The sequence below is a fragment of the Bos indicus x Bos taurus genome, chromosome 10 (assembly GCF_003369695.1).
Source record: "Bos indicus x Bos taurus breed Angus x Brahman F1 hybrid chromosome 10, Bos_hybrid_MaternalHap_v2.0, whole genome shotgun sequence".
NCBI classification, from domain to species: Eukaryota; Metazoa; Chordata; class Mammalia; order Artiodactyla; family Bovidae; genus Bos; species Bos indicus x Bos taurus.
This window is the reverse complement of record NC_040085.1, coordinates 51,900,332-51,912,409: the sequence shown is the minus strand read 5'-3', so window position 1 is coordinate 51,912,409 and position 12,078 is coordinate 51,900,332. Positions and strand designations below refer to the sequence as shown.

At 40.3% G+C, this 12,078-nt stretch overlaps 1 protein-coding gene across 8 annotated transcripts in view; it reads right to left on the bottom strand.

Annotated features, from left to right (window-relative positions):
* Positions 1-703: 703 nt before the first annotated feature.
* Positions 704-12,078, bottom strand: part of MYO5A (myosin VA) — a 205,180-nt gene continuing 193,805 nt past the window's right edge. For 7 of the 8 annotated variants that reach the window (XM_027553991.1, XM_027553984.1, XM_027553986.1 and 4 more), the window contains 4 exons: positions 11,608-11,890; positions 10,175-10,349; positions 7,306-7,386; positions 704-7,027 (listed from right to left, as the gene is read on the bottom strand). In XM_027553991.1, the coding sequence (XP_027409792.1) occupies positions 6,875-7,027; positions 7,306-7,386; positions 10,175-10,349; positions 11,608-11,890 (692 nt within the window). In that variant the 3' untranslated portion in view covers positions 704-6,874. The remainder of the gene's footprint in view (positions 7,028-7,305; positions 7,387-10,174; positions 10,350-11,607; positions 11,891-12,078) is intronic. The other variant, XM_027553989.1, reaches the window with a different exon arrangement.

Sequence of the window (12,078 nt, the reverse complement as noted above, 5' to 3'; positions counted from 1 at the left end):
ACCTCATGCAAAGACCTGACTCATCTGAAAAGACCCTGATGCTGGGAAGATTGAGGGCAGGAGGAGAAGGGGACGACAGAGGATGAGATGGTTGGATGGCATGACCAACTCAATGGACATGAGTTTGAGTGAACTCCGGGAGTTGGTGATGGACAGGGAGGCCTGGCATGCTGCAGTTCATGGGGTCACAAAGAGTTGGACATGACTGAGCGACTGAACTGAACTGAAACAGAGATTTTTCTTTTTTTGAAGTTTGTTTTCTTTGTCTATGAGTCTGTTTCTGTTCTTGTATATCGATTCATTTTTAACTTGTATTTTCACTTATATTTAGTTCAAAATATTTAAAAGTTTCTCTAGAGATTTCTTCTTTGATCCATGTGTTATTTGCTGCTGATACTGCTAAGTCGCTTCAGTCGTGTCCGACTCTGTGCGACCCCATAGATGGCAGCCCACCAGGCGTCCCCGTCCCTGGGATTCTCCAGGCAAGAACACTGGAGTGGGTTGCCATTTCCTTCTCCAATGCATGAAAGTGAGAAGTGAAAGTGAAGTGGTTTAATCTCCAATTATTTGGGGATTTTCCAGCTGTCTTTCTGTCATTGATTTTTAGTGTTAGGCTTTTAAATTTTAAAGGTGTGTTTCATGGCCCCAAATGTGATCTATGTTGGTGTATGTGATGTGGGTTTATTTATGACACTAACAAAAATCCTTTACATCCATATCTTTATTTGAACAATTTTCTTTAATAGCTAGGAGAATACAGCATTAATGACACACATTTACTAAGTACAACACCAGACAACTACAAATTTAGAGCATAAATGTCTATCTGATATTGTTTTGGTTTTCATCTTAGCACTAGGTGGTATCTAGTGAAAACCCATGTTTCAAAGGCTTTTGTTGACATGAGGTGCATTATTAACTTATTTTTTAAAATTTCATGTGACATATGCTGGGGTGGGTTTAGTTTAAAACTAGTGTTGTTTGATAATGCCTTTCACTTCTCAGTACTTTTGCTTCCTTTTTCATGGAGGAATATTTCACTTAAGAACTTTTCAAAGATTAACTAGATCATGTTTTTCCATGTAGGTCAAAGTAGAATTCCTTTTCCAGATCCAACAAGGAAAAAGAAAAACTGCAATGTTCAATGCCATGGTAGTTAAAAGACATATCCATTTCACAGTAAGTTGACAATTGAAGTTAGTAATTAAAATAATATTAAATGTCATAAGTTCATTTCTATGCAACACTGTTAGAGCAACTTAAATTCTCCAAGGACACAAGAAAATCAACATAACTCCTGGGTTCCACAAAAATTCACAATTAGGATCATAGATTATAACACATATATCCACATTTGAAGGAAAAATTCAGCATATGTTGGAAAAATTAAATGGCTCAAGTGTTGTAGAGACCCTGAAATGTAGGCTAAGTTTTTATAACATATAATAACAATAAGATATTTAAAACTATTGACTCTGAAAAATGTCATGAAAATGTATACTGACCTACTAAGCATTGAATTGTACATACAAACTTCAATTCAAAAATCATTTTTCTAAAAAGAAATGTTTTCTGTCAAATATTTCAAGCAACATTACAATACTAAGGAAATGATATTCATATTTAGACATCTTAATGAATCTAGTAACACCCATTAAATTGAGCTAATGAGCATTTTAACTAGACCAAATTATAAAATAAAAAATGTATAAAATGTATTTTGGCAAATATTTTACATAGTGCTTTCCAGTTTCTGATCTATTGAGACATCTATTGTAATCTCAGTTTGACTTAATTTAGGATAATACAATGAATTAGAATTATAGCACTGTTTCCTATTTTCACTCCAGTTTTGATATGGGTAAAGTGTTCTTAAAAAAAATTTTAATGAATGTCCATGAAAGGTTTTACATTTATACCCTTTAGCCTAAGAAAATGTCAGTTCAGTGGGAAACAAGCCATTTAAGAATTACCAAGAATCTAAATTATCTCTATATTTCTTTCATATGTTCATTTGCTTACTTGTAACACAGAGCCCCCCAAAGTCAGGAAACACTCTCTAAGATTACATTTCATTGGCTCTGAGGTTGTTGCTGCCTCAGAGTTCCAATACCCGTTTGGAAATGAGAGCAAAGGAAGAAGGAACAGGAGGGGAGGGTCATGCAGACTGGGAAGGAAGAAAGGAGGCCACGCCCACCCACACCCTCACACCTTGAGAAACAGGGCAAGATACCTTTCCAGGCAAGACTTCCCCTTACAGAGGAGTTCCAGAGAACTTAAGGCAGCTCTAGGAAGGAAGGGAGCAGGGGTTAAGGTGGCCCTCACAGCACAGCCTGAGAAGAAATCAATGCCCTTATGCATACACAGTGCCTCCCTAACCTCTTGGCGCCAAAGCCAACACTGGCAGCATGCACACACTGCCATGTTCAAACACACAAAGACTTGTGTATGGCCTGCCTGGTACACAGCCCTCAGAAGGGACCCAGGAACTTGGCCTGCGCCCACAGGTTCTCTCCAGGCTGCTCAGCTAGCTTACCTGGTGGCTCTCGTAGTGACTTTGAGGGCTGTGTGTTGACAGTGACCTTCTTCTTAACTGTTGGGAGGCTCTCTCCATTTCCTGTCAGGCTGGGACAGCCTGCTACTAAATAATGACCAAAACAGAGTTCTGCACCCTCTCAAGGTGGGGGTGGGGTACTGATCTATTACAAAAGCCAAACCTAGTTATAGTTGGTGAAAGTGAAAGTCACTCAATCGTGTCCGACTCTTTGCGACCCCATGGACTATACAGTCCATGGAATCTTCCAGGCCAGAATACTGGAGTGAGTAGTCTTTCCCTTATGCAGGGGATCTTCCCAAACCAGGTCTCCCGCATTGCAGGCAGATTCTTTACCAGCTGGGCCACAAGGGAAGCCCAGTTATAGTTGGTGACTATGACAAGAAGGATAGCACAAGGCACCCCATGTGATCAGCACCAAGAACTTGGTGCTCAGTGTTTATTCAACGCTGATAGAGAAAAAGAGTACCTTGTGCTGGGCCAGGGCAGCCCACGGGCACCAGGAGGAACAAAACGGAACCTGGGGACTTTTTCAAGTCTCTGCCCCACAGGTGCTCTCACCGCCACTGCTGAGTGTGGAATGATGGCACAGCTTGGGCAACCTAGGCAACCTTAGTCAGGCAAGTCACTGGCCTTATCTCGGTCTCAAGTTTTCACACACACAAGGATGGCAGTAGCGACCCTCCCGCCTTCCAGGGCTGCTGTGAGGACACAATGAGGTACCAGAGCACGTGAGCTGGAGTAAAGATGGCCAGGCACAAGGTACTGTTGCTACATGCCCTTTCACTAGGAGAACTGAAGGGCCACCTTCAAGCGTGACATTTTTCCTGTGTTTTATGTGAAACAGTTGAAGTTACTGAAGACTGTGTATGTGTGGAAGAGAAAGAGAGAGAGAAAGAGAGAATATGAGGGCATGTCAGGATGGTGCCAGGTGCGCCTTCACCTAGGGTTACCAGGGAAGACATTTCTCACAACCATTACTCTACTGAAATTCTAATCAAATAAATTATTAAACTGTGTTACTAAAAGCTTTGATCTATATTATACAGAATCATCACTTATGCAGAAAGAGGCAACTTTCAATTATCCATTGAAATGAATGAAATAAAGCAAATGAGACAAACTGACCCAAATCCCCAAATCTCCTCTCAGTTGGCTTTGGAATACATATTTTGGTACTTTTGCAATTGAGGAAAGAAATGTCAGGTGCACGGGGAATTCTCACAACTTCGGAAGGAACCATGAAGCTACACGTCATGGATTTTACTCCATGCTCATCTTTCCCCTTCATTATAGTTTCTCTCAGGCAGAGCAAAACCTTAACCTGAGAGAAGGTACAAGAAGGGAAACTGCTTCTAAGTTTTCAGGTTTGCTTTCCAAGGTGTGAGCTCAGTCTCCATGTAAGGTGAGTGGGGAAGAGACTATTGAGAAGTGGCTATTGAGACAGTGAATTGTTTTCTCAGAGAACTCTTTCTTTGAGTTCCTATAGTATGTCATGTTGGAATTATGAACAAGCGTATTAGTGGTAATGCTAAGTACTGCAGAGAAGTGAAAACAGTGAGAACTCATGTAAAAACTGGCCTGAAGGCAGGTCGGTGGAACAGCTGAAGACTGACTCCACCACAGCCTTCAGCATAGTCAGAGTAGGTGAGTAGACAGTTGAGGGGATACCTGACATGGCTGAAGGAAGGGAAAGAATGAATGGATAAGTGAGTGGATGGATGGTGTGGAGGCTGGCAGAGGTTTGTTTGAGGCTGGGTAATAAAGTGTGAATGGACAGAGGGAAAGGTGAGAAGCCCTCAGAGAGGCCAAGGATACCCACAGTCAGCAGAATATTGTTGCATCTCCAAGAAACTAGGACACAGAATGACTTACCAAGATTTGGAGTTCTGTGGTTGTAAGGTATTTCTGTTGTGACTAAAGATCTTCAGGCCACTAAGAGAAATTAATTCAGATCCCCATCTGGGGTTCTGGATAGACCCTGGAGGAAGCTGGAGCCCTAAAATAGCATAATATTTGTGTGGCCATCCCTGAACAGGAGAGCCTGTGGCTTGGGTGTGGAATAGAGGCTCTTTGTAGCAGAAAGATGGGAGATACGAGAGAGAAAGGCCCAGAGTAGACATGCCTCAGGATACAAGCTGTCTGTGGGAAAGACAAGGGCTGCAGTGGCAGTGGAAGCTAGAGTGTGAGCCTGAAGACCCGACATGACTCAGGGTGTGCGTGGAACATGCTACGCAGGACTAACCTGGGAAAGGGCCTCGGAGGATTTCCGGGTTTCAGTAGGGGAGCCTACAATCACAGTGGCATTTGAGGGGACATCTCTCCCACCCAAGTCCCATCTATGTTCTTAGACTCTGACACATTCAGTACTAAGTAGGTGGTTTCACAAGTTATTGAAAACCACATTGACAACCAGGGAAAATTGAGAGAGTCCAAAGTAACATTTTTGCTTGATTTTGCAAATGAATAAATGTATCCAATCTGAATACAGCAGTACACAATTTAATAAAAATTACCTGAACTAAATTTCTAAAAGCATGAATATAAATCATATTCATTTAAGGAAAATTATAGCTTCATAAACCTATGATTTTACATTTTATTAATCCCTCAAAATTAACGTGCTCCAAACACTAGGCTAACCTTACTGAATACCTGCAGCTCACTTCTCTGTGGTCCAAGCACGCCGGGGAGAGAACTTCAGAAGTGGAAGGGACCTTAGAAACTGGCTGTCTAGCACTCTTACTGTATAAATGAGGAATCTGAGGCTCAAACAAGTTAACAGACAGTATTTATCTTTTAATAACAATCTTTATCACTGATTTGAAAATGTTTTACTTCCATTAATAATATTGCACATATTTAATAGATCATCTAACAGTTAATTTATACAAATCTATGATTGTAATTCCGAACCAGAGTTTCTAGTGAAAGCTAAGAATTTGCTTTTGCACAATCTGAAACATTTATTGTTTAAGATTTGTGGGACAAATGGAGAATATGTTTACTTAGAATGTCAGAATGAAAACTTATAGAATCTGGGTCTTATTAAACCAAGTCCTCTGTAAAATTCAGCAATCTCCTTATATTTTTATATAGGTCAAAGTATTTCTAATATGATGCTCTTTAAAATATCTAGTGGTACTGAGAACATTTATAGAAGTTGCAAAGCCTAAAAAGTGGAATCAATTATTTATTATATACTTTCTTTTGCATAATTTATAAAAGAATCAAGATTTCAAGACGTGAATCATGAATATTCTGACAATCCTCTCTAGATACTGAGATTAATTCTTAATAAATTAAGAAGAAAGAAAACCTGTCAGGGTTGAAAATATGCACTGCAGGAATCAGATCTGGTAACTAAAAATAAGTCACTTCACAGAACACTGTATCCTGATGTGATATCACCCAGGGAAAGTTAATGAGCACATCAATATAACACATCCTGAATAAATGACATCAACAATAACCACTTTGCCTAGTCCTATCCCTAAATGTCAAACGTTGTGTCATATTACTACATGACTTCCCAGTGTCTGCTACTTGTGCGGGTGAATCTGTAGATACGTGCGTGTAATCCAGTTAAAACTAATCTGATTGGACTGTAAACAGAGTCGATAAAAGAGAAGCTTCTTGTTGTAGTGCCTAATATGAATATCACTTACATTTTAAAGAACATAGTATGTAGCAGCAATTTAAAATGCTCAGTAAACTGCAGTACAAATGGACTTCCATGCTCTAAGCAAACCAACATTCTCTTAATATTTCTACATCATAGGGACACATAGAAGGGAGCTACTTATCCAGTTACTTTACATAATGTCAGTTTATTTGTTCCAGTTTGACATTATCAACATAATTCCTAAGCTGGTATGATATGTACTCGGTGATTTTTCTTTCAGTTCTTCCAGTTAGCACACAGGAGGTTCCTTGATGGCGCCTTCTTAACAACAGCTCATATTCATATCTGGAATTCAGGTTTTTTATATCATTTAGATGCAGTGATAAGGATTTAAAATAAATGCTGGCACCTGAAGATACATGTTTTTCTTTTCTTCCATCATTCACCTGCACGTCAATGGCAGACACCTAACTGACCAAGGACAAGTGTTGTCATGAAGGTAACATGGCACAAAGGAACCTATCTTGCTTTCCAAGATGATGAAAAGTATCCTAGGGGCAGTTCTAGTCAATAATCCCTTATTTGGGAGATGATAAGTACTATCTTTTAAAATGTGTTTTCAGTAGCTCACTTGAAATAATGGGTTCTTATTTCAGGCAAGAAATGTATTGTCAATATTTGCCTTGACATCACTTTCAGACCCGTGATATGAATCCCAGGCCCAGGCTGGCTGGAATCTGGATGGTTTCTAGCGCAAGGGAAGAGGGGTTAAAAGGAAAGGTGACAGGAAAGATGTGTTTTGCATCCATGAGAAGTTGAGGAGAGTCTTTCCTGTCTCGTAAACGCATCTGAGAAAATAAAAAAAAAAAAACCAGAACATCAGTTCTTTGAATCTATAAACTTATTTTTTTTAGACAAAATTCTACCAAAACCCCTCAATGAATGACAAATGTTTATATTTGTTTTAAAATCACTTCATTTCCGCAATATTATCAAAAAATTAATGCACCATGAAAATGATACAATAATATAATAAAAACTGCATTATCCTTCAATAAATTATAAAATTTCCATCCAAATGACTGTGTTGGTAAACTGAAGCAAAAGGAAGCCTGGGAGATCTTACCTGTATAGTACGAATAAATGACACAGAAACTCTTTCTTCAAACTCATTAACTGGTGTATACAAATTCAACACTTTGACAATCTGGGGGAAATAAAATGATCAACATTTTTAGCATATTATCAAATACATACATTCCAGGTACCTCTAATCAGGAAAACGAAAAGGATCTTTGCCTATTGCTTTCAATTCTACTCAGGGCTTGGTTAGGACAAGATGGGAGAGGGAGCTGTTCTGAAGGCACATTTACCTTTATTATTTAAATTTTTACAATAAGAGTGTATTAATAACCTCAGATATGCAGATGACACCACCCTTATGGCAGAAAGTGAACAGGAACTCAAAAGCCTCTTGATGAAAGTGAAAGTGGAGAGTGAAAAAGTTGGCTTAAAGCTCAACATTCAGAAAACGAAGATCATGGCATCCGGTCCCATCACTTCATGGGAAATAGATGGGGAAACAGTGGAAACAGTGTCAGACTTTATTTTTGGGGGCTCCAAAATCACTGCAAATGGTGATTGCAGCCATGAAATTAAAAGACGCTTACTCCTTGGAAGGAAAGTTAAGACCAACTTAGATAGCATATTCAAAAGCAGAGACATTACTTTGCCAACAAAGATCTGTCTAGTCAAGGCTATGGTTTTTCCTGTGGTCATGTATGGATGTGAGAGTTGGACTGTGAAGAAGGCTGAGTGCCGAAGAATTGATGCTTTTGAACTGTGGTGTTGGAGAAGACTCTTGAGAGAGTCCCTTGGACTGCAAGGAGATCCAACCAGTCCATTCTGAAGGAGATCAGTCCTGGGATTTCTTGGGAAGGAATGATGCTAAGGCTGAAACTCCAGTACTTTGGCCACCTCATGTGAAGAGTTGACTCATTGGAAAAGACTCTGATGCTGGGAGGGATTGGGGGCAAGAGTAGAAGGGGACAACAGAGGATGGCTGGATGGCATCACTGACTCGATGGACGTGAGTCTGAGTGAACTCCGGGAGTTGGTGATGGACAGGGAGGCCTGGTGTGCTGCGATTCATGGGGTTGCAAAAAGTCGGACATGACTAAGCGACTAAACTGAACTCTGAATATATATCTGTACATTTTAAGAAGCAATATAAATTTGAAAAATCATGAAAAGTAAAAGTACTCCCACTTTCATGCTCTCATTCTCTCAAAGTAACAATAGTTATCAGTATCCTGAGTATTCAGCTAATTACTTTCTATATATATTCTATGTGTAACCTATGTAAGATTTCTATGTTTTGAGATAAGTGATGAACATTTAAAAAAATCCAAAAGTCAGCACAAAAATAACTCGGCAAAAGAAAAGTGGGCATGTTTATGCCTGTGCCTTGCCTCATGCTGTGGCCACTGTCCTCCAAGGCCCTTCCCATCTTTTTACTGCCTTAAACTCAAGACTTTCCCTGAATGATTAATTACTGATCCTCAGCAACATTTGGAGTCTTCCCACTAGCTTATTAGTGCTCAGGGCTTAACTACCTACCAAGGGCCTAGCACCAGCCCTGGGTTTCCCTAGCCCTATGGCCAGCTGTGCTAGGAGCTGGTCCCACCAAAACATGGGGCAGCAGAAACCAAAGGAAGCAGGGTGGGGCAGCCAACCAGGCCAGGGGCCAACCCTGCCCACTAGGGAGCCCACAGTAGAACTACTGTGGCCCTGTCACAACAGAAGGGCCTATACAACCCACATAGGGGGTACTCGTGGGCACAGAGCTCTGGCGACCAGAGGGCAGCGTGCTTCTGAGCCCCACAGGATGTTTCCTATATAAGGCCACTTCTTTAAGACTGGGAAATGTAACCAGCTGACTTAATGCATAGAAAAAAAAAAAAATGGGGAAAAATGAGAAGATAGGAATATGTTTTAACCAAAGGAATGAGACATAACCTCAGAAGTACTAAATGAAGTGGAGATGAGCAATCTACCTGATAAAGAGTATAAGGTTATGATCATAAAGATGCTCACTGTACTCAGGGGAAGTAGGGATGAACTCACAAAGAGTTATAAAATACACAGAACCAGAAAAAGCTGAATAATACAATAACTGAAATAAAAAAAGACACTGGAAGGCATCAACAGTAGACTAAATGATACAAGTGAGTGGATGTGAGATGGAAGACAGTAGTGTAAATCAAATCACTGAAACTTTATAGAGACCTCTGGGACAACTTAAGTGATACTGAGAAAAAACAGTTGGTTGCCAGAGGGGAGGGACAGGAGGCATTCAAAATAGGTGAAGGGATTAAGAGGTACAAACCTCTAGTTATAAGGTAAATAAAGCATGAGGATATAATCTACAATATAAGGAATATGGTTTATAATATTGTAATAATCTTATATGGGGACATATGGTTGCTAGACTTATCATGGTTATCATTTCATAATGTATGCAAATGTCAAACCACTGAGTAGTATACCTGAGACTAACATCATATTATACATCAACTACATTTCAATTAAAAAAAGAATTATCTGTCTTAAATAGATAAGTCTAAAGAATCATTCAATTATCAACTAATATACAAGACTCTTTGGAGTTCAAGCTCCATAGGATGTATAGAATGTATACCCCATAAAAACAGAAACTTTGTCTTGTTCCTGGTTTTATCTGAGTGGCTGGAACGTTACACAGAAGAGTGTAGAGAATGGATAAATATTTACTGAATGTTGAATGTGCATGAGTGTGACTAGTACTGAAATATACTTTGTGGTAAAATCTCCTGTCTTCAAGATCTACAGTATTGATACATATCATCGCTGACACAGGTGAAGTTAGCTCAGAGACAAGAACAATAGCTAGAAGCCTTGGTGACTTCCCTGAATGTTACCCTTGATGAAATTTATAATAGGGAAAGCTGCCTTACCTGGGCAGTAGTTAAAGCATTGCACATGGAACAAATGGCTTCCGCGTCATCATCTGTTTTCTTTTTCACTTGCAAAAGCTGAGCAGCCTGAATGAGAGGCTCCAGGGTTTCCTTAGCCCCACTGTTCATCAAATTCTTGTCACGCAGCCATTCTTCTAGTTGACTGACATTGTACCTATGTCAAAAAAGGGTTGAGGGGGATGCAAATTTACCGAATGTTATCATAAATGTGTTAATTTTTCTGTGTATGGCTTTGTTAGGAATTTCAGTTGAATTCTGTTTTTTAAATCATTAGCTGTGCTTAAAAATTTATCACTATAAATAATCAGGTTTATAATCATAATTATATGAGTGAGTATTATTCTAGAGACTATAATTCTCTTTAATGGAAAACAGAAATGTAGCCATAATAGCAAGTTATAAAATAAGGTGTGCTTAAAAAAAAAAATAGAACACATAGTATGGCTGTATCCTTATTAAACAGCAGAGCAGAAAACACCTTCCAGCTTTTTACAACTTGAGAGGAGAGAACTAATAATCCTCTAATTGCTCTCTGTTCCTTACGTCAAACTCCAAGCTAGTGGATACAGTAAGATCCCCACCTAGAGCCTGTGCTCTGACCCTTTTCAGGGAAGAGCCTGGATGATGAGGTAGTGGCCTGAGGAAGTTTAGGGATGTAGGGAAGAAGGGCCAGTGGGGGCATAGGAAGAGGCAGACAGAAAATATGAGGAGAGACACAGAAACTACACAGATGCTGAGGTTTTAAGAGGTGGCCAATCAGGTGACAGTGGTTTGCAAAATAGGAGTCAGATAAACGCAGCCACAGTCAGGACTTAGTAATCAGGCCAAGAGGGGCTTCGTGGGTATAAACAGAGCGTGCAGAGAAATAAATTCAATGACTTGAGTGGAAGGCATTACCTTCTGACTGCTGTCTACAGTGGATATGAGTCAGAATGGAAAATTTGGAAAGAAGGTCAAATTTTCTAAGATTGAGTAACTATAGACTTTTATAGGAGAAATACTTTCCCCCTCTCTTGGTGAATTTTCCAGCTGTTTTAAAATAAATTATTTGCCAAAAAAATAATTCTGTTATGTTAATAAGGTAATGCTGAGGAGCAATTGGACAAAACTGAGTGCAGCGTTTCTTAAAACTGAGAGGGGCATACTTCAAACATCAGTAAAAGATTTACTCCCTCATATGAGTTAACTTTACATGCAGCCGGGTTCCAACAAGCAGTGGCTGAAGGCCTGCTGGGAGCAACCACGAATGACAGTGGAGGAAGGTCAGTCAGGCAGGAGGAACAGCTCCATGCCCGGTCTGCCCTTACTGCCCACCTGGGGGCTTCAGACGCCAGGTGCCCGGGCCTCACGTGTGCCCCAGCACACAGTTAGGCAGCCCGAGAAGGCCCTGACAGGCGTTGGAGTTCGCTCACCTGATCTGCATGCCTTTACTCCAGGAGCACATGTCCTTCCGCAAAAGGAGGTTGTTCAGGGTGACGGCCCCCACAATGTAGAACATCTGCTTGACCACCTGCTTGATCAATTCGGGGTCCATGCCGTGCTGACACATGACCGAGTGGAAGGAGTTGAGCTGTCGCAGGATGGAGTCCAGTGTGTAGGTACCCTCGTCAGCGATGCTGGAGGTTCGCTTTCTTAGCCCTGTGGGCTTCACCCCAGAGACACCCTGAATGGTTTCATGCTCCAGCATTCCGGAGACTAAAGGAGAAGTTCATACGTCAGAGAAGATTCTGATGGAAACACACGCACATGCACACACACACACACACACACGCACACACACACAATTTAGGAAAATGATTTGAGCATCAAAATAGAAGGAAAAGGAACTACAAATAAAAGGGCATCTGGATTTTAAACAATGAAAGAATTATCCTTAAATGCAA